General features: G+C 39.9%; 1 protein-coding gene across 1 annotated transcript; it reads right to left on the bottom strand.

Moving 5' to 3' along the window:
- Positions 1-9296: 9296 nt before the first annotated feature.
- Positions 9297-23624, bottom strand: LOC141439483 (E3 ubiquitin-protein ligase RNF115-like). The gene is made up of 7 exons (XM_074103760.1): positions 23362-23624; positions 22730-22864; positions 19592-19650; positions 17288-17430; positions 16218-16379; positions 15154-15336; positions 9297-13513 (listed from the first exon to the last, which is right to left on the bottom strand). Exons 1-7 carry the CDS (start codon positions 23443-23445, stop codon positions 13320-13322), a joined length of 960 nt encoding a protein of 319 aa, XP_073959861.1. The 5' UTR covers positions 23446-23624; the 3' UTR covers positions 9297-13319.
- Between the last annotated feature and the right edge of the window lie 188 nt (positions 23625-23812).

Below are 23812 nucleotides of genomic sequence, written 5' to 3'. Positions count from 1 at the left end.
TTAGTCTAAGAGTCTTAGTCCGACGCCGGCTTTTTAAGAAAGTATAAGCCCTTTTTTTGAAAGCCTGATGAGTAGTCCGGAAATGTGGTTTTCATTGATGTTGATGTATTGTATCGTAGTTTCCTTGGATTTACGAATCGGTTCACAAGTAAAAAAATACGTCATTGTAAATAATTTCAAGGAACAGTTGGCAAAATTGCTGTTAGTTTAACGTTGGCAGGCCTCCCACTAGGACGGACGACATTGCGAGAGTTGAAGGCAACCGGTGGATGCAAGTGGCGAGTTGTCGTTCATTGTGGCGTTCTAAGGGGGAGGCCTTTGTTCAACAGTGGACGTCCTGCTGATGTCGGGCTGATGATGATCCTACTGTTAGTTTAGCTAAAATTTCGTTAACTACATAAACTTTTTATGAATAAAAAAGTAAAAAAATATAAAATAGGGAGTAAATATAAAATACATAACTGGAAACACAGTCATAGCTGGAAAAATATGCAAGTTTAAGTGGCAATGGACGGGTCATATCGCTCGAAGAACAGATAATCGTTGGGGGAGAAAAGTCCTCGAAGTCGAGTGGCAACCACGAACCGGAAGACGAAGCGTTGGCAGGCCGGGAGACCTTTGTTCAGCAGTGGACGTCTACCTTCCGGCTGATGATAATGAAATACATTACCAACGTGAGTTGACCTCACATCTATGGCTAAGCATATCCAGTAGAGTTCAGTTTAGGTTGGAGTTGGAGGGTGTTAAGGGCGCCGCGTGACTGGTTCTCTTGGCCCTCTCAAAAGAGATTGTCGGCGAACACAGTGAAAACACAGGTCATCTCCATGAATAGAAGAGACTAGCATCGGTACTCCGATTTTGTATTCAGACGGTGCTTTATTCAGGCACCGTAAAGGACCTGAGTGTCACCATAGTCAGGGCTCTCTCATTGAAGTCATTCATCACAAAATATACGCGCACATGTCTCCGTCCAGGCCATCCAGCGCAGTCTCTTTTAGAAGAACCTGGACGGCTTCATACCACTCCGCGCGCGTTGTTTGACTGCACTGCGACAACTTAACACACGACAGCCACTTTACGCACGTCCCACAGATCGCCAAATTCTGGCCCTACCTTCTAGGTAGGCTGGTGCCAAGAGTGGAGCTTCCTGTCCGTTAGTAACAATAGGTAACTAACAATAAACCCGTTGAAAAGCCACTAATCCATTTTGATGGCAGGTATCTTTTGAAAACTGCTAGGCAGTCCAAACACTGACTGAGATAAATCTAAGTCCACGTAAACGAAGTCGCGGGCACAGCTTATAGTAATTTAAATAAACATGCGTTTCCCTTAGAAATTAAATTGTAATGTGATTTTTAATGAGGTGGATCTTAACAAAATGAATCCGGGCCCGATCCTAAAACAATAAGGTCACCAATAATGAGCCCGTGGAGTTCATTCACCCCGCGCGGGTAGTACACCCCTCGCAGATACCAAAGCTTCAAAATAAACGGAAAATCTATCGTAAAACGTAATCGGGTCGATAATAACAGTATCTATGTGACAAACATCTAGCAGCTTTAATTATATTACTCCTATGCTGTCTTTCTAGTTGGCTTCATGGTTCAAAGCGATCGCTTGCGTTGTTCTGGCAGCCTGGTAGCGAGGGTGCGCTATGGGGGCGCCTGACCTAGTTTCCCCGAGGGTGCTTCTCTGCCGGTCTGCACCATCGATCCACGGGGTCCCCTATTCCTAGCATCACGTAATCGCCAATGATTTATATATGTATACGAACGTGTTTTAGAAAGAAACGAACCGACATTTTATGCAGGATTATGTTTGGCGGTTTTGAATTAAATTAAATGGTACTGTTAAGCACCGTAAAATTACACAGGAAATTGAGTTTCTTTACAAAATTAATCTCCTTTTAGGGAGCGACATGGTTCGTCGTTAACGAGTAAGTAAATAAACGAATTACCGAAATAAGATCTCTTTTGGAAACGAAGGCACTTTTGTCTGTAAGAGAAATCGATATTCTTTTTGTCTTTTGGCGCGGCGCGGCTTCGTTCGCGTAAAGGTCTAACAGTCGAATTAAAAGTTCGGAATGTTACTAAATTCCAATGAGAATTCTTAACACTTTACGAGTAGTTACATGTTGGTCTTCATCTTGGTTGTAGCTATGAATAACAACAGTACAAAATGTTACGTCTCTAGATCGTGATTTTACACAGAACGCGTAGGAAGTTCGGAATAAAGTGTGGTGGATTCCAGAGATCCAGCTATTTGCAAACAAAATTTCATCCATATCTAACTAGCCGTTTTCGCGTAAAAGAGTAACAGATACACCCACACGCACACAAACAACATTATCTAGCATAACTCTACATGACGCATAATTAATAGGTTAGGGATGCGTATTTATAATTACGCATAGCAATAATAATGTTAATAAACAAATTCCCTAATTTTAAAACACACAATGCGTTTTCAAATTAGGAAATTTAACGTTATGCTGATTAAAGTTATGCTAAGTTATTATTATGTGTGATAATATTATGACAATTAGTTTTAGGCGTATTCTGTTACGCGTAAGTATAAGATGACACGCAGTTATTTTTATGCGTTCACAAAATAAGGACGCGATTGTTATGTGCGTTTTATATAGACCGCAGCGGCGGCTCTAGCCCTTGCTTGATCAATGTAGAGCGAGATTCTCTACACTCTTATCGCGCGTCTCAAAATTTTATTTCGCACTAGAAACTGAAAAATGGTGCCCCTTGCCATTTGACGCCTAGAGCTACCGATCAATCGGCTTTTCCTTATCAATATCCATTCGATCTTGAGCATTAGCAATCTTCACATATGACCCCAGTCGATTTTTTTATAAGATAGGGGGAAAACGAACAGGCGGGTCACCTGATGGAAAGCAATCACCGCCGCCCATGGACATCCATAACATAAGTTGAGTTACGAATGCGTTGAGCCCTTTGAGAAATGAGTAGGCTCGTTTTTTAGGGTTCCGTACCCAAAGGGTGCCCACGGAACCCTATTACTGAGACTCCGCTCTAGATTATTATTAATTGTATTACTGTGGCAGCTATGACATTATATACTAAAAACAGAATAATATAAATATTTAAGGGGGGTTCCCATACAACAAACGTGATTTTTTTGCCGTTTTTTGTTTGATATTAATAACGGCAATAGGTAGACGCTTGAAATATTCACAGAATATTAAATTGTATAATCACTTTCCGCGGTAGAGGAAGACCTCCTAAAAGATGGACGGATGACATCCGGCAGCAAGCCGGCATTAACTGGATGAAGGTGACAGGGGACAGACAGACGTGGAAACGTGAAGAGGAGGCATACGTTCGAAGACGAACGCAACAAGGGCTGCTATAGATAGATAGATAGAATCACTTTAAAATAAATAATTAAATTAAAATAAAATAAATATTTATCGGGGCTGCCATACAACAAACTTGATTTTTTACCGTTTTTTTGGTTATGTCTAATGTTGTATAGTAGATAATGATACGGAACCCTTCGTGCGCGAGTCTGACTCGCACTTGGTGGGTTTTTCAAATTCAAGTTCAAATTCACACTTACTGCCCTCATTGAAGCGCGTCCATCGCAGTACCACAGTATAACAAGTTTTCCTTACAGTAGGCCGACGCCTTTGAAGTTGAGCGATACGTATAGGTATTTACGCAAGTAACGAAGGGTTGTCACACAAATTTAAAATTTGGTATTGCGAAATTAAGTAAAACAAAATAATTTAGGGGTCGCATACTTACTAGGGGTAAGAAATAACAAAGTAGGTATACTATTTATGAAATAAAAATAATTCTTTTTTCCACAAAATATACTTACATATATTAGTAACCGACAAATACTTTTGGTTTCTAGACTTAATGGACTTAAAACTCCTGTTATTGAATTTAATTATATAAAGTAAGTAAATCAATACAATTATATAAATAAATGAAATCTTAGTTCCTTATTTATGCGAGATGAAGATTTTGACGCACTCACAGTTCATGTCGTATGCACCATAATAAATTTTATTATAAATTAAAATGTTAAAAAAACGCGATAGCCCTAGAACACTTGTCCCAAGCTACTAAGAACGGCGAAGTATGCAGCTGGGGCTCCTCCCCCCCTCATGCCCCGCACGATTGCTCTGTCTAGACGTCTCCGTCGGATTACTGTAGGGAAACTTGTTATACTGTGGCAATAGGTTCCTACGTAAATTGTGCGTCATTATAGCTAATTGCAGTGCACGGGTTCGGCAGGTGGCACGGACTATGCAGCCTTGAACCTCAGGCTTCCGTTGCGAAGGGACAAGACTATTAAAGTTTTTTGCGACTGATCTAGGAATGGCGGTTGCCAACGACCAATTAGTACCTACAGAATTTGTAGCGATTTAGTCAACTCTAATATTTATCGTGAAAAGTGATTTTACTCGTATTGTTGGTAGGCAATAATCGTTTGAGAATTTGCTTCATACCTTAGATAGGTATCTCATCAAAAGTACTATCGAACCAACTGAATCGTGACCCACTGTGGAACCTTTTCGTAGAAAAAATCATAATGACATCGCATTGCTTGACAAGAGAATTTATTATGCTGCCTTACTATGAGAACGTTTTACGGTGGGTCGACTCAGGAATCAAATGGTTCGACTGTACCTACCTGGGATATTTTTTAACAGACAGTTTTGAACATTACAATATAGGCATATTAGTAGTAGGTACCGAGTCAAACAAAACATCAAATTTGTCTACGAATAATGAGTAGATATCTCAAGACCTTTTTATGTTTGTAGGTTCAATAATACCTACGCTGTTCTATTTCTAAATACAGCAATAACAAACTAGCTCCTCGCGATAAAATAGGAGAGCATTTACATCATCTTTTATAGAGGAGATTAAAAAACAATAAAACGCAAAGCAATAGAAAAAGTTTTTATAGATAAGCACGTGTTACAGGCACCCGGCCTTTCAATCTTAGACAGCTGCCTTATCCTTGCTGTCCTTATTATCCTAGTAAGACGGTAACAAAGGCTCGAGGTATGCGGGCGTCAGCTGCCCCACAGCTTGCGCCATAAAAAATAGGCCAGTAAGTTCGATGCGAAAAAAACTCAAAGAAATGTTATAAGGTGGCAGGTGTGGGTCCAGCTGCCGCGCACCTTGTATTGGCGTAATGACCGCGTTTACTCGACGCGGTCAAACGGCGCTTTTGTTTCGTTTTGCCCTGCGAGCGTTGCCTCGCGCTGCGGACCCTTTGTTATCAGTGAAAGTCTCGAGGACATTCGCGAGTCTTTATAATAGCTGTTTCCTATGCCATTTTGATTTTTTTTTTGTCGGTCAAGTGTTGGATTGAACTTTTAATATTAATTGGCTGGCAGTTGCAAACTTAATCGCTCACGAGTTTATTGTGTGTAAATAGGTATGTAATGAACTTTATTTACTCTCTGGAGGTTGTTAAAGAGTATGTTTACCTCGGGCAAACTTTGCAGCTGGGTAAAAACAACTTCGAGAAAGAGCCCAATAGAATAGGTACGCTGGGTTGGGCAGCATATGGGAAACTTCGTCGAGTCTTTACATCGCCCATTCCACAGAGCCTGAAGACGAAACTCTTCAATCAGTGCATCCTACCAGTCATGACATATGGTGCCGAGACGTGGACACTCACGGTTGGGCTGGTCCACAAATTTAAAGTCGCTCAGCGAGCTATGGAAAAGGCTATGCTCGGAGTTTCTCTGAAGAATCGAATTTCGGAACGAGGAGATCCGACTCCGACAGAGTACTAAAGTCATCGACATAGCTCACCGGATAAGCAAACTGAAGTGGCAGTGGGCCGGCCATATCAGCCGAAGAACCGATAACCGCTGGGGCAAACGAGTTCTTGAGTGGAGACCGCGAATCGGCAAGCGAGGCGTGGGACGCCCTCAGACTAGGTGGAGCGATGATCTTCGCAGGGTAGCTGGCAAGAACTGGATGAGAGTGGCCGAGGATCGTGCTCAGTGGCGTGCAACTGGAGAGGCCTATGTCCAGCAGTGGACTAAGATAGGCCGATGATGATGATGAACTTTATTTTATTTGTCAATAATCAAAATAACAAAAAAGTGAATTATTGTTAGGTAAAACCAGCCAAGTACGTGCCGGCCACGTGCAGTGAAGGGTTCCTTACCACCGGCATACCTACTAAGATGCGGCAAATAGGTATTCGTATTCAATCATACATTTTAAACGACTATTAAATACCTACTTGTTAACTTGAAAAATCTACTTGGCTGTACTTAGCATAGTTTTCCTTTTAAATTCGTTGTACTACCTACTCCGATAAGTAATAGCCAACTATTTTGACTGATTACAAAAATTGCCGAAATGAATCGAACAATTATTGTAGCAAACTTAGCCTAGAACATCTATCCAACGATACCCTACACCTATGGGAGTTAGGGTTTAGAGGAAAAAAAACATTCTCTCTTACGTGTAATACCAAATAATTTAAAAAAAGAATGAAAAAATCATTTTACCACTATTCGTGTGATTACTTCATATACTCATACAAAATCACACATTTCTAGCAGAAAGTTTCTTAGCTAAGCCACAGAATATATAATAGTACTGGCGTACAGAATGGCCACGCTCCGCCCCGCACCGGTTCGAGTTACCTCACCCCTCAAGCGCAGATTGCAGGAAAACCGCAGGAAAGCAGTCGGGCGCGCAACGCGATGTATGTCGGTCGCACCGTCGCATGGCACTAAGTTCGGGAGCAATAATTTTGCGAAATGGTGATATACTGTGCATTGTATGGGTGTTTGTCAACAGCCAAAGATAAGAAAAAGAGTTTTTTTCGATTTCCTAATGTAAATAATAATGCTTTCTAAAAGTATCGCGATTAATATATGAAATAACTTAATTAGGTACCTAATAATTCGTTCAAGTTTGTAGTCATATATTTATTGTAATTTAAAATAATAATGCTTAAATACATAGACAGACACATTTTAAGTAGGTTTGAATAAAAATATATGATTAACGATTACATTTATTTACACATCTAAGCCATACCTACATACCCTATAGTACTAGGGTTTTGCGATAGTCAGCCCTGTGTATCTTACGCACACATTGACGCGTGTACAGGCGTCGTCGTGCCTATGTAGATTCAAGAACGCGTATTTTGTACGGCGTGGCCGCCCTGTGGCTAAGCCGCGGACGGACAGACATGGCAAAACTAGAAGCATGGGTTCCTTGTTACGTCTACGGAATTTAAAAAATTAACTTTTACCTTTTTACCTCGCTCCTTCGCTTTCACAAAAGCGTAGTTTTTTTGGTAAGAGATCACCACCGCCCATAAACATCTGCAACACCAGGGGTATTGCAGATGTGTTGCCAACCTAGAGGCCTAAGATGGGATACCTCAAGTGCCAGTAATTTCACCGGCTGTCTAACTCTCCACGCCGAAACACAGCAGTGCAAGCACTGCTACTTCACGGCAGGATTAGCGAGCAAGATGGTGGTAGCAATCCGGGCGGACCTTGCACAATTAAGGTCCTACCACCTGCACCTGTTGTTTGTAATTCATTCATAAGGACAACGTCTGCTAAAGGTCTCTAACCGGTAGTGACGTTATTCTTTTGTGTTCGGTGTGTCTTCGCTGCTCTGAAATAACAAACTCGGGCTATCTACAAACATGTAGGTGTTCTGTGGTATTTTATATTTTTGCGCAGTGTGGTCAGCAGAATTAACAGTAAATACTTACGTCAAAGTGAAGTGAGAAGTGCCGCGCGCGCGGAGTCAGCAGTTACTTTTTAACAGCGACGCACGTGCCCGGGCATCTGCCTCCTAATTACGGGTGCCTACCTGCTCGCGCGCTCTGCTCCCCTGGTACTCTGCGTCCGGTCGCATCCTTTCATTTACCTTTATTTAGCCTCATCTGCCATAATTACCTACGCCGCCGGAAGATCGGTGATCTTTTACGCATTCAATGCCTTAAATGTATACAGGGTGGAAAAATAAGTCGGGCCCTGGGGGGTTAACTAACTTAAATCCTTAAGTTGGCTTTTTTTACTTAAAGGAGACATTCCTTTATTTAAAAAAAAACTACATTCAAAGATAAAACTCGCTTGCCTCGCCCGGGACTCGAACCAACTAAAATTAAAAAAAAAACACTTGCTAATTTATTATACTAATCGATAGGGTTATTATTCAGGATAAAATTTCTCTAACAAACATTTGCTCTTACTCTCGTCTGTCGTACAAGATATTCATGAAGAATACCTATTCTGCAGACTTGCTGGACTTCTTGCAGGCCATCTAATCGTCCCGTTTGTACCTATAAACATTGAGGTAAGCCCTGGAAATTCTTCTGTTGTGGGCAGGTGCACCATTTTGTTGAAAAATGATATTATTAGTCTGAATGCTGGAGAGATAAGAGAACTGTTACGTGTCTTTAACTTGTTGAAAGTGAACAGTAAGTACTAGGTAATGTTCAGAACTTGTGTACTAAATAGGTATTCTTCATGGATATCTTGTACGACAGACGAGAGTAAGGCCAAATGTTTGTTAGAGAAATTTTATCCTGATTAATAATCCTATCGGTTAGTATAATAAAAGAGCAAGTGTTTTTTTTTTTAAATTTTAGTTGGTTCTAGTGCCGGGCGAGGCAAGCGAGTTTCAGAAAATCTTTGAATGCAGTTTGTTTATCTTTAAAAATAAAGGAATGTCTCCTTTAAGTAAAATGAGCCAACTTAAGGATAACTTCCCTAGGGTAGCTTCCCTCCAGGGCCAGACTTGTTTTTTCACACTATATACGTACACACTATATAATATTTCTATGAAGTAGGTATGAATCTTGATGCGTTTATGGGCATTTTCGCAAACACGGTCCCTTTCTTTTTTTCTCAGCTTTTGCAAAAATATGGTTTTTCCTGCTCAGAATCGGAAGCACAATCAATTCCGATGGTTTAGAAAAATTAAAATGTCCGTTTTGTGACGATTTTTTCATACACTCGGTATTAGGCGTCACAAAACTGACTCATAAAAGTTGTATGAAAAAATTCAATACATTTTGAAAGAAAAGGTACACGTTTTTGTGAAAACGCCCTTATAGCTAAGGGACATGTCAAGTGATCGCTTAAAGTTTGATAGTTAGAGGCGCTGAGAAAATCCAACACCTGGCGGGTGTTAAAAAAAGCCACGAACAACCAGTTTCGTGGTAAGCTAAGCAAAGGCTTAAAATACGCAACTCATGAATCAATTTATACATCTAACATTAAAAGGAGAAAACAAACAATAATGTCGCAACACAGTAGTCGTTTATTATGAGTGTTTATTTTCAAACCCATTCAAGTAATTGTAAACATTTTCAGTTTCGTAACGGGATGTCAAGTACATTTTGGGTTCAGGCTGAACTTTATAAAGGCTTATTAGTCAAAGTGTCATGTTCATCGTTATTATTTATCTGACATTTGACCTAATTGATCTTTATAAAACTGAGCCGATTTTATTCATCTAAATAGATATATTTCCATAGCAGTCAATTATAACATAAGTAGATAGTCTAAACGTATCTGTTGTACATTGTACCTAAAATAGTGCATAATGTAAATAAACGTAGGTACTATTTCTCACTTAGAATGTGATCGATCTCCATTTAAGAGCTCATTATAAAATGTCCTTTTTTTATTGCCCGTAGAGAATTGGCCATTTTAATGTACTAAAGATTTGAAAAAGCACAGCGCGTAGAAAGTGGAATAAGTACCTACGTGAGATGAGCACGCACCACATAGTAGGCCTTACACCAAGTGGTATCATCGTGAAGTACTTCAATGAACGCTTTTTAAAGATACTATTATAGAAAGAGAGATACCACTAAAACTATTATATTTTGGAAAATTTACCTACTAAATTAAAATATATGTATTTGTACGCACCGATTGATATCATGTCATATAATTGAATTTATAGTAACTGGAAAATATAATAAAAAAATACTTAAGTATGTGAATAAATGAGGAATTTATTGTTAACCCTTATGCTGGAGGCTTTTTCCGCGGAGGAAAATAAAAAAAGGTTAGCCTCGATCCTGTGAAAATTTGGAAAAATCCCTTCTTAGTGCACCTCTATGATGCCTCTGAGCACCTCTGAACAACAAGTCTGGTTATAGTTACGCAGAACATAGTTTAAAGTATTAGTTCCCAGCCCGGAAATAATACTAAGTAATTACCCGAACAGAGGTAACACTGTGTTTCACAAGGGGAAACAAACAGAACAAAAATACTAGGTATTAGGTTTAAAGTTCGCATTGCACAGAACAGGCCAATAAAAGAACTCATTGCGGTTATATCAACGAGTCTATTTAAACTGAAACTAAACTACTACAATTGAAGTGATAAAAAAATAACCAGCAGCATCCGCTTGCGACATTTTGAAATATAAATATTATTGGGGAGTCATCATATTTTTAACCTATCTGTAGAACAAGACAGGGCTACGAAACCTAACGTCACCAACGTCACATTTCCGACTGGCGTGTCTAAATATGCATATTGTTTTTCTGGAAATTTATCTACAGATCAATAAAAACCATATCAAAATCAGACCCTAGCAAGCGCCTAGCACGAGTGTCCGATTCCGACAGCGTCACTCCCTTAGTGCGGCGAGCTTGTGCGGCGAGCCGCCCCGTCGGCGGGCTGCGGCGGCCGGGAGGGGATAGGGAAATGTGCTACGACACACAGGGTTTACAGGTAGAAAGGCAGATATTGAACTTAAGTAGATTAACCTCAACGGGACGACTCACCGCAGAAGCGCTCCCGCAATTAATTATTATACGCAACAAAGGCTTAAAATTACGATTCATATTTACAAAATTTACACGAAAAATAACGCATTAAACATTTTTTATAGCTGAAAAACTATACACAAAGATAATTTTTGCAATAGATTTGTATTCTGTTACAAACCGCGATACAAACTAAAACGCGAAACTTTTAGAAAGTTTGCTTTTTTATATTTCGCTACATTTCTAGGTATTTAAATAATAACTATGAGTTACAATAATTATAAATGACCTTTTTATATCGGTAGTTTGCACATCCTGCTATGAATTACCATTAAATTAATTGGGGAATTAAAAAAACTGCATAACGTTTCATATGTAGACAGTATGATCGATGATGCAGTTTCTTTATCTCCAAGTGTCTAAGAATGCATAACAGGAACTACCCTTTATTATGTTTGACAGTGACCAAACAACGGTTGCATTCAATCATAAACATTCCTAGTTACTTTCAGTTTATCATCCATTGATCGATTGTCCCGTTCCCGGAGCAAGAACCGCGCGGTTACGGCATTTGAAGTATTACAAATGCGTAAAGACAATTGTAAACTGTCATTACCCCTTCTGGGAACGTAACATTTAAATAATATTAATTTACTACTTCTCTTTACTAGTCTAAAGTACCAAATGGAAGATCCGATTTTGTCGAAAGCAACCGTTCAGTCGCGCGGGCAAATTTGTACTCAGTATCTAGCTGGGTGCGGTCGAAGAATTAAATGACTGCGAACAGAACGACCGGTTTCAACATCATCGGTCCAACCTCATCACTCGGTTAACACCAACCGAAATCGACTCAATAAGTATTTACGTAAGATTTCCTGTTCTTTTACATTACTTCATAGTCAATCGCGTTTTTTATAATAGCGATATAAATATGTTGAAATACATACTTTTATTTTTCAAAACAGCGTGGACGTAAACACGATTGACGCGCGATACAAAACAAAACACTTTTTAAAAATACAGTTTATAACAATTTCCGTTTTCACGAAAAGTGACACTCACAACACACTCCATCCATCTAATAAACACTACATTAGCACTGCCGCCCGATATGCGTCCAGAGGAAAGAACGCAAAGAATGCTTCTAGTAGTTATGTCAGCACAGAAAAAGACAACAATCGGACATTATCACGTCAGTCGTACTAAACTCTACACCCACGATCTAGCATTTACATCCATACGAAAAGGACGCAACTATAGGTTACATTGAAAGGCAAAATGTATTTTTCACGCGGATCAACGTTCTCTCAGCTGGACTGCAGAGGTTCTTACACGTTTCGACACCGTCATGGTCTACAAAATCTTACCTAAGCTTGATATTAGCGCAAGATTCAGATTATCGTAAACAGTGTTGTTTGACAGACGAATCTTACTTCGAAGTCATTTTAAAGTCACAGACCACGGTGACTTTTTACGCGCCAATCCACCACATTATATTTTTCCTGAGGCTAGAACCATCGCATTGCTGCAAAAAGTCGACGGGGGCTACAGCCCGTAGTCCGATTTATATGCAAGTTCGCATTTCTTATCAGCACTATTTAAATCTATGTATGTGGATGACATGATAGCGCGACTGAGAATCTTATTTCTCTCGTTCATCTATCAAACAGATTGGATTGCTGTTTTCTTTACATAAGCCGACTACAGACGTCAATTACAAGACATGCGTGCAAAACGGCAGAAGATACTTTAATGAGGGCTAACGCGAATGAATTCGCCACTAGAGGCGCTAGTGTAGCGTGAGGTCTCCGAAATGTCAAATCTCATAGTTTTTGAGTGAGCGTAGGGTTTATTTTTAATTAGAAATTTTTTGTGAATATTTTGTAATGTCTGAATTTAATTATGGCAAATATGCGTTCCGGGGCAATGAATGTCTGTGTTTTGAGCCAATTTTGTCTTTCGGAAACCTTTGTCCTCCCTTTTTTCCGAACAAAACGGGGACTATGCAACACTGTGGCATGCTCGATATTTTTATGGTACGGTTTTAAGGTGTATTAAATATGATTTTAATCTAAACTTTGTTTTCACGCCCGTATTATCAGACTTTGAAAGCCATACTTAAAAACCTCACGCAACAGTGCGCCATCTAGTGAGACAAAAAACGATAGCCCTCATTGAATTGAAATTCCGATGTGCCGTGTAGACAATTTGTCAATTTTAGCCAAATTTACACGATGGTTTGGAATTACGGCACAGCCGATGCAATCTTAGTTCGGAACTACCATGTGGCAGCCGCAAATAGCCTACGCTTGTCAAGCACATAAAATTCCATAGTCGGTTTTATAGAAGCCCTGGACGAGACGCTCACTAAATTAACAATCTCTTATGTAAAAAAAGAGGAACAGATTTTTGCACGCGTTTCTCGGCGTCAGCCTTCGACGGCGTCTCGGACAGGACAGACGATGACGGCGATCGAAACGCGTAAGATCCGGCGGCTCGGTTCAGACAGAGTCTCACATGAGAGTGGGGTGTAGCTGGCGCTAGTCGAAGTCAATGTCCATGTTGTACTCCTGCCGGTCAGCGGAGTTGAGGGAGGACGTGTCGGAGGAGTCTGTGGGCCAGCGCGCCTCCGCTTCCGCCTCCGCCTCCGCCTCCGCCCCGCGCGTCCAGCCGGCCCCCGCGCCCGCGCGCCGCCGCGCCAGCCGCCTCAGCCGCACTTGCGGCAACGACCCACCTACACCAACACTACACCCGTACAACACCGATAATACATCTACTCGCACCCGCCCCGTCAGCCCATATACACGACAAGCCACGACGTAAACACTGCCCGCAGCGCATCTAATTCTGTCTCTCTTACAATATTTATACATTACTCTTGCGTATGTTTGAGCCGCGCATTCACGTGAAATAATGTTGTGTTGGGGTATATGATTTTTAAACAATACAGATCATAGGTTCTAAACGTGGACGATAACGCCCCCTGGTGGGCGTTGGAAGCTTTCAGGGGGACAGCGGCAGTAGAGAGCACATGAGGATTTCTCAAAAAGTTATCCCGTCATGAAATTGAAAAGAAACATAAACTGCATAAAACATCCAAAATTTCTTGACGTCAGGAAAACTTCACGAAATCTCGTGAGGAAAAAATCGTAATTTTGTAACTACATCGAAACTTTCTATTGGATCAAACAACAAAGATTATTACCGTTACTACAAGATTTTTTATATATTTAAACAAAATATTACTTATTTTTAGTGTTGAAATAGCGTCAGGAAATATATATATATTTAATAAGTGGACAAATAAAAATGGAGTAGTATTTTTGAGAAATAGTCACATAGAAAATCAGGACATATAAGTAGAAAAAGAGGGAAAATTAAAAAAAACTGCACAGTGAGCAAAATAAGGTCGAAAACCTATGATATAAATGTTTAGAAAGAGACAATGTTACAGAGCCCCAGTATTTAATGTCATTTTTTTTTCTCGTTAAGAATGGTGCGGTGCTCTCCCTAGATGGCTAGCTGTACATGCAACATGCACTGTACCTCCCTACAAATAATCCAAAAAAACAGGAGTTCACCCCATCAGTTTATATTGATCCTGAAACTATTCATAAAGATATCTTAGTGAAACTGAGCCTAAAGTATTATACTCTGACTTTGCGTGGATAAGAGACAGAATTTCGATGGCAGCGTATAGTTTTTACGCCAGTAGGAGTCATCTAGGACATTTGATCATAAGTCACACCCCTCAACATTTAGTGAATGTAATTATAAACATATTTATGCACATATTTCTGTGTACGCGAGTCTTTAGTGTCAGTTACTTGAATAAACACGCGCAATTAAAGTAAAAAATAGGCTTGGCTCTACCTATAAAATTCGAATTAAATTTCCTGTGGAAAGGCGCAACTTCGTGAGTGAACAGATTTATACATCGGGCGGTAACGGCAATTGGCAATATTAAGGACGTTACAACATCCATTGTTCAACTAGATACGATACTGTATTAATGAAATGCATAGGACGACTTTTTAAACATTTTAAATAGAATAAAGATCTGTAGTTATTGCGCATGTTGACCGCTTTAATACATCTGATGGCAGAGTTGCATAAAAATACGTCCCATACTTCGACAAAACTGGTTCACAACTAACTAATAATTGCTATTATGCCCGCTTTACTTTAGGATTCAGAATTATTTTAGAAATACCGATTAACGATAATAATTGCGTCAGCCCTATGTACTACGGAAAACCGCGAATTTGCGATTATGAAGTAAAAATGGGGGAAATTGTGTGTATGAACCCCCCAAGATAAGCTTAGGGGTACTAGGGTGTCATGAGCCAGTAGTACTGTAGTAGTGGTACTAACTGGGCGTGGCGGAGGGCGGGCGCGGCGGCTGGGAGGCGCCGTCCTCAGAGGTGCTCTCGGAGGGCGCGTCCTCGGCCAGCAGCGAGCGCCGGCAGATGGGGCACGTCGCGTGCAGCTGCAGCCACGGCTCGATGCACGTCGAGTGGAATATGTGGTCGCACTGCAGCCGCGACACCATTTCGCCTGGAACGAATAACTTCAATGGTAAATACTACGGTTGTAATGGAAGCCTTCATAGCGGAGGCGAGGCGTAGAGCTTTAGCGGTATCACAGCGCTTAGTAGTGTTGTAACATTTCAAACCGACATGAGTGCGTACTTCTAACCCATTTTGCTTGAAGTTCTCCTTCCTAACACAGAGAACGAATGCAATAGTCAGTACCAGGCTCACATAAACGTGCAACGGCTCATCTATTTAAAAAATCCCCTAGCAAACGGAGCGATTTCCAGTGCCCTATTTCACGAAGCTACACGTTACAATTTACAAGCGGTAGTCTTTGTTTAACAGTATGCATTGAAAAGAGACTACCGCTTCTAAATTGTAATTTATAGCTTCGTGAAATGGGCCACTCAGCGCCGCGGCAGAACCAGGCTAACATAAATGCACAGCAACTCACCTACCTGGCAGTTCTACCAGCAGACAAAACAACTGGCAGGATACAGCAGTCTAAGGCACAGCAGGGGTGACACTCTTTATTGGCCCGGATAATACCGACATAGAAATACCGACCCTGTTTTCGTGTACACGCCCATAGTAACTGACATGAGTTTCTATGGACGTGTACACGAAAAACAGGGTCGGTATTTCCAAGTCGGTAACATGCGGGCCGGTAAAGTGTCACCCCATAGCAGCACATACATTTATATCAGCAACTTCTCCCAGCAAACAAAGCAGCAGCCAGTACTCAGGATACAGCAATCTGTGCCGCAGGAGTACCAGGCAATCATAGATCAAGAGCAGCTTACCTATCTGTAACTTCTCTCAGCAAACAAAGCAACAGCCAGTCCGGACACAGCAGTCTGTGCCGTAGCAGTACCAGGCAATCATATATTTACAGCAGCTTACCTATTTGGAAGTTCTCCCAGCAGACAGAGCAGGAGGTATTAGCGGCGGCCTGCTCTGGCGTGAGCGCCTCGCTAGGGATGGCGGCGATCTGTTCGCGAGGCAGCGGCGGCGGACCCGCGTTCTCTAATTGCCCTAGTAGCTGTGTCACCACTGCGTCTAACCCTGGAAGTTCAAGCGTTTGTTTTGTATACAAAAGCAGAATTATTGTATCGAAAATACAAACTGAGACATGGATGCACAGAAAAACCAGAAAAAGAGACCAGCACTGGGAATCGAACCCAGGTCCTCAGCATTCCGTGCTGCGTGCTTTAACTCCTACACCACTGCTGGACAGGACAAAAAACCCAAAAAACCAATCAGAATTATTGTAATCAAATCAATAACACCGAGTGCATAAAGATGGTCCATAGTGTAGCAATGAGAGTTTCTATCGTGAGGTCTGTTTGGCAGCGTTATATAGCTACATAATTGAGCCAATCGCAAGCAAGACTGAATCGTCAAACGGAACTCACGATACTAACGCCATCTAGCGATATGCCACCTGTTAGAAAACCCTAATTCTGATGAAGTGAAATCCCAGTTACGGGTCCTGACTGTTGAAGTTTATGTTACTTGAGTTGTAGACTATTACACACTTGTTTATTTATGTCTCTAGTTTGTATTTTTTTTAAGGCAGGTAGGTGTTTTCACCTTGGTTGGTCGGTATATTTGTTTGTTTGCTTCAAATCCAGCAAGTTAATTTTGATTCTTCTTATAGCCGGATTGACTTGAAATTTGGTATACCTCCATTGTAGATTGGATGACCATGCATGTACGGTCAACAGCAAAACTTAAATCAAAAAATATTTTTTAACGAACTTTTCAGGTACCATCAGCCAAATCTACCATCCTAAAGTTGATAATCTTTTCCATTTGATAAAACAATAATGCCAATAGACGTGTCTGTCAACTTGAAAGTTCGACTTTAGCGACATATTCATTTGATAGGAACTTGTTTAAAATTGAAAGACCACTTATTTGGCTGATGGTACAGTACAGTATAGATAATAGGGCAGTAGCGACGTCCCCACCTTCTCCTCCGAACACATAGTCGCCGGGCGCGCCGACCAGCACGAAGGGCGCGCCGGCGGCCACGGCGCCCCCGCCCAGCCCCGCGGCGCCGCCCAGCGAGTACACCAGCGACTCCAGCAGCGTCTCCGCGCGCCCCGTGCCCCTGCAACGTGCAAACGTATCCTCACGATACTGCTAATCCACTTATCTTTATCTACCACATGTAAAAACCGCGTATCTGCTCTACGTGTAGTTTTACACGGTTCTATCTAACGGGTTTGTTTTATTTCAACAGTGAAAATTGGAAATTGGGTGAATTTGTTAGGTACGCGGAATTATCCAACACTACACTTGGGAGCAAAGAAATCGAGCCACCCTTGCAAATTTTTACGTTTCCATGATAACACTTAAAACCTAAAAAACATAAAAATCAATGTAAAAATTGCAAGGATGGCTCGATTTTTTTGCTTCCAAGTGTAGTGTTGGATCAATCCGCGTACTTAGGTAACACACACAAAATAGACGACATATACAAAAAACCGGCCAAGAGCGTGTTGGACACGCCCAAGATAGGGTTCCGTAGCCATTACGACAAAAAACACGTAATATTATGTGCGTTATAACACAATTAAAACACTTACTACAGTCTTAAAATCTATTACCAGAAAAAGAGCGTATCTTCACGGCACTTACGCCCTTTTGTTGAGAAGCGCAGTTTTTCGGAAATAACTCAAAAACGGTATATCCGATCATGTAGAAATCCATTTTTCGTTGAAAGTATTTATTAAGCGTTACCTTTCCATATTTTTTGCATATTTTTTGGACAAACGGTTTACAAGATAGAGGGGGGGGGCACAATTTTTGCTACTTTGGGAGCGATTATTTCCGGAAATCTTCACTTAATCAAAAAAGTTTTTGAGAAACCTTACTATCTTTTCAAAACAGCTGTCGGACTGTGCCACACGTGCTTTAAATATTTATTTTTGTAATTTAACTACTCATTGATATACATCTTGTAGTTTTCGAGTAAAATACCTGTGACATACGGACGGACAGACAGACAGACAGACAGACAGACAGACAGACAGACAGACAGACAGATAGACGGACTTGACGAAACTAAAAGGGTTCCGTTCCTCCGGAACCTCCGGAACCCTAAAAACACGTGTCAGCATTAAGGGCCAGTACAGAAGGACTGTATTCCAGCTGCAACTTAACTGCCAACTGCCGACTGCCCATACATTTAAATTGCAGTCAGAACTGCAACGAAAAATGTATGGGCAGTCGGGAGTTGCGGTTACGTTGCAGTTGGAATGCAGTCCGTCTATACTGGCCCTAAGAGTGGACAGATTTCACATTAGGACACCAGTCGCCAGTCGCCACGCATCTGCGCTACTGTTTATAATTATAATGCTAAAGTAGCCGAAATGTGAACGCGGTCGGATGGACACATATCAAGTTTGTAGGGACCGTTCATTGATGGTACTGTAATCATCAATGGATAACCGCCATCTCAGTCGACGATTATGATACAACAGAAATGTTTAGACAAATAAACCAAACTTGTTATATTTACGCAACATAAGCCTTTCATCATTTAAATACTCGAATATATTAGTGAAATTTTGTAACTTAAATGCTAACTGCACAATGCAACATCCGGACGGTTGCGTCCAGATGTCGGCACGCGCACGGCACATCGGCCGCGCCCTTCACGCTTTTCTGATGCCTATAACTTCAACAGACTGTCCGGCCAACGAAAGAGTTGACAGGCCGCCTCCGGTCGAGCCATGTCATGGTGATTTTCCAACGGCGAGGCGAGACGAGACGAGGCGAGGCGAGACGAGACGAGGCGAGACGAGAATTGAAATTTGTATGCATTCTCGCGCGCCCGCCGCGAGCCGCCGCGGGCGCTGCCATACAAATACAAATTTCAATTCTCGTCTCGCCTCGTCTCGTCTCGTCTCGCCGGTGGAAAACCAACTTAAGGCTATAACTATTAACTGGTACCTATTATGAAGTCCGTTTCAACAACTTAGGCATTTGCGTCACGATTGCGATTGGTTAAATAAATGAGCCAATCACAAGCAAGTGTGAAACATCAAGCGGACATCTCGATGCTAACGCCATCTAGATATTTCGCCGGTCAGGAAACCATAATTATGGTGTTTCGGGATCATTTCGAGATTCACGTGAAAAAGGAAAACGTTCCTTTAGTTGGCGCTGAATTCGAATGGGCGAGTGAATCTAATAAGGCAGCTAGAGAGACATTATGTCCGCATCTCAAATGTATGAAGTATGTGGGTGTAAATAGTATGACTTACCGGGGCCTGCCGCCCGACATGAGGAAAGCCAGGTCACTCAGCATGGGGTGGCTGTTGCTCTGGAAAACAAATGCATTATCATTATTTTTACCGTCTGACACCAGATCAACGTAAACAGTAAATAGGCCCAAGGCCCTTTTTAAATTATTCCAGGCAAATCGTTCAGTAACACGACAATGCGGTGTTCGATCGATTTCGTGTAACTTATTATTAGGATTGTGACTCCGCAATATATCGCTATTGGGACGATTTTACTGGATTAATGTAACCAGGGTCTAACATGGCTCCGTATTCACACGCGTGTATGCAAGGCTAACGGCGCGTCGAGCACCTTAGGTATTTTTATTAACTGATACAGAGTGCGACTAATAATTTGACCACACCAACTTAGGGCGTTCGTAAACTAGCAAATAACTAACGCAAGCCATAACATCCTTTCGAATTTTCATCAAAAAAAATAATGAAGTCAGTGACACAACCCCGCGCCGTTTATGAATTGCGTATGTGTATGCGTAAAAAAATCGCTATTTTATTTTTATTTTAGGTACAAAAGGCAAATTTTTAGTCAGGGAAGATTACATGCAAAAAACGTGGCCATAATGTTATCAGTTAATTAGTGACGTGGGTTATGATGCAAAATGACAAAGTCGATATCAAGGTCGACGCTATTTATATTCATTTGCTCAGCGTGAGACATACATGGCGGTATGTTCATTGAACTAGTTTTTATACAAGTAGGTGTGACGAGAGATGTGTTACATTATAATGCTGGCCTGCACTGGTATGGTTAAATTTCAATTTGATTGTGCCACCCGGAAAAGAAAGCTACAATAAAGACACCCTATGACTTTTAATTTATCTACGTTTTTGATGAGCTTCTAAAAATTTCGGTTATATTACTGCAGCTAGCCTGTTCCTGTGCAACATGCATGAATGAGAAGACAGAAGTAAAGAGATAAGATACAAATGCTGAGGGGAAATCAAAAGGAAGTCTATATCATCACATCAACAATCATATTATCATTCAAGCTGAGATTAATTTTGTAAGTCAAGAGGAAATAGAATTTTTAGATAGAAATGGTTTTATAGTCACCAGATAAACTCACAAGCCTAAAACTTGTAGAATGGTTTACACATATGTACACATTAAAAGCTTACTGTTGATGTAACCCACTGATTTACAATCCAAGAGAAAGAGCGATAATAATATGTATGTATATCTGAAGACGAGATAGATACCATTTTCCTTACAGGCCTGTAGGTTCGGAAGTACTAACACTTAAACAAAAAGAATAAAGACAGTTTTTAAGTCAAGCCCCAATAGTTGTCTCATTTTTCAGTCTCATTTCTGTTATTTTAATATGTCATAATAATAACAGATTCTTGACTTTTTAGATTTTGTGCAGCAATAGGGTAACAGGCCAAAATGATACACATTTTGTACAGTATATTAAATAACCACAGGTCAGTGTAAGGTTACACAAATGCAATAAACAAGTTATGCAGAATTCTCTTACTACCAACAACTATACAATGATTGTATTAGTCTTCAAGTATCTAGCTTCCGTTGTTTAGACTGTGCGGTATCTGTTAATCAGTCAGTCATATTACTCTTTGAGCAATTCTCATATAGGTATAGAATTTATTTATTTCTGGAATTCTGGGATTAAATGTGTGGTTGAGTTTCAGCAAGAATAAAAGGATTTTGAGCAAAACTTGGTTGATCATGTTTCAGGTTTAAAAAACCTATTATGTTAAGTTCCTGAAATGTGATTACTGTACACACTCTAGAGCACCGCGAAGTTTGTCAAGGACATAGCAAGGCACTTCTTTACTTTATTAGTCACTGTAGCAATTTTACAATTTTGATTACATTCCTGGGGCAAACTGTGTTGCAAGCTGTTTGACAATATCATATCTGGGCATATTTTTTTTGTAGTTTTTTATTGTATATTAAGTATATATAATATAACTTTGGATATGTAAGTTTTTTTTTAATTTTTAAAGTTATACCAAATTGTTAGTTACATTTTTACCAATAAACTTTTAATTTACTAAAAAGACAGTATTTGTATTGATAAAGAAAACTGACTGACTTGATAATTTTTTCTTAGTTAATCAATTTATTAGTCTTCCATTTTTATTTGTTATTACTTTCTAATGTATCTTTCTATGTATAGTTTATAGAATATGTGTAAATAAATTATATTTTATCTCTAAAGAAAATGTCAAGCCTGCAAAAGATAAGCCATCACGGAGTTAGGTATTTCTCACACTTACTGATAACAGTTATGTGGATACACATCATTGGTAGATTGTTTACATTTATGAAGTGTTTATAATTTAAATAAATGCCTGTGAGGCGAACCAGTTGTTTCTAGAAAACTAGATTTTTTTTATTTTATTGTAGGGTACATATTCATGCAGGAGAGATCTTTGTGGCAAGTGATATGGGTGTTTGTTCTATTTGATTGCAAAAAATTAATAAAATACGTTTTTTACTCAATTTTAATAGTAGTAAATAAAATCATGGTGCCAATCAAAACACACCAAGAAAGTGACTGTTAAATCACACTAGAAGAATTACTACGACTGATTTCTAAAGATATCAACAAGCAAATTATGTTTTGATACAAAATCAACAAACAATACCAATGAAATACATACTAAAGTGCAACAATAAAGAGTAAAACTTAAATAATAACTACAATATGTTTGAATACAGCAACAATTTTGTATGACCTTTTCATTTCTTTTTTACTGCTTCTTATTGGGTTTTATTTAACTGTTTAATACTACAAATTATGTACAGTCGGCATCAGTTAAACTGTTCGAAAATATCTTGTGACGTTTACACATTTCTGATAGTGATTCAGTATTACTGACACCAGCTGTATCTTCCAATTAGAATGAAAAATAAGTGGATGAGATGAGCTCTTGCCCCTCACCATTTTTTAACTGATATTTCCCCATTTTTGTCCCCAAAAAAAGGCCTGGAACCAAATAGAACTCTTGCCTTTTCAAGGGCCTGTCTTGTGAAATCATCTTACCCACATGTAGCATATTTTATGTAAATTATAATTACCTTGAAGACTGTGAAAGTCCTGCAAGGGAAATAATCAGTAATAACTGTCATACTTGGGCTAAATCATCTGAATCATCTAAATTGCTCATGTCTGCATCACTGAAGTCATCTCCGGAGAGAGCCGAGCTCTCCGCCTCACTCTCCAGCTGTTCAATGAATCCACTCGCGCAATATGGACATCTGTAATCCTGAAATTATATAATTTGTTTGTTTATAATACAGGATAATTTAAAAATATTAATCCTGCCTGATTGGGATGGGCCGGGAAAAAGTTGAATTACTTTCTTTATGAAAAAAATATTTGCGTGTCTTATTAGATAAATATTGTAAGATAATAGCTAGTAAATGTTTTCCATAACCAACCTAGAACGTTTAGAATTCGTTCCATGTCCATAAATAGTTTCTACATTATTGACACTCACATGATGTAATTTTGTACAATTTGTTGAAAATGAAACGAAAAGTACTAAGAAACTAGCGGCCTGGCTACTACACCTGATGCAGTGACATGGACTTGAAGAGACACCGATATTAGTCACTGAACGCAGTTTAACTTTACCGACGAAATAACAATAGGAAATGAACTTATTTCGACCTTGGCCGGTAGTGCCACGAGCTCCGAATGCAGCAGTATGTATTTAGACCGCATTATAATGGTAAAAATAACTTTGCTATTGATTTTTACCTGCAAAACATCCTCAAATTCGACGTTACACCTGTGGCAAAAGAAGCGAGCGGAAGGTCTCCGCTCCACCAGAGCATCAGCCATTCCCTGGTTTTGTTCACAGCTTTACTGGCAGTTAAATAAACGATTTTATTATAAATGCGAGGACTATTCTTTCAAATAATGAACAAAAATTTATCAATCGCCATTTTTTTGAGACATGCACAATCCAACTTTTTTTGAATGAATGAAAAACTAGTGATGTACTCATGCCGTCCAGTCCAGTTGGAATAGAAAGAAAAGTTGTATGATAATTACAACACTATTCTTTTTTCTCCATGGCTAGCTCCATGGTCTTCTTTTTTTACCTGTGGCAGTAAAGTGGTTAGTACACGAACGAACCGACAACTACCTAGATTTTTCCAATTAGTTTTACACAACGAAGGCTATTTATTTTCTTTCGGAAAATTTG

This window comes from Choristoneura fumiferana, chromosome 21 (assembly GCF_025370935.1).
Source record: "Choristoneura fumiferana chromosome 21, NRCan_CFum_1, whole genome shotgun sequence".
Lineage (NCBI taxonomy): Eukaryota > Metazoa > Arthropoda > Insecta > Lepidoptera > Tortricidae > Choristoneura > Choristoneura fumiferana.
The sequence above is the reverse complement of the archived record's forward strand: the minus strand, read 5'-3'. Positions and strand labels throughout refer to the sequence as shown.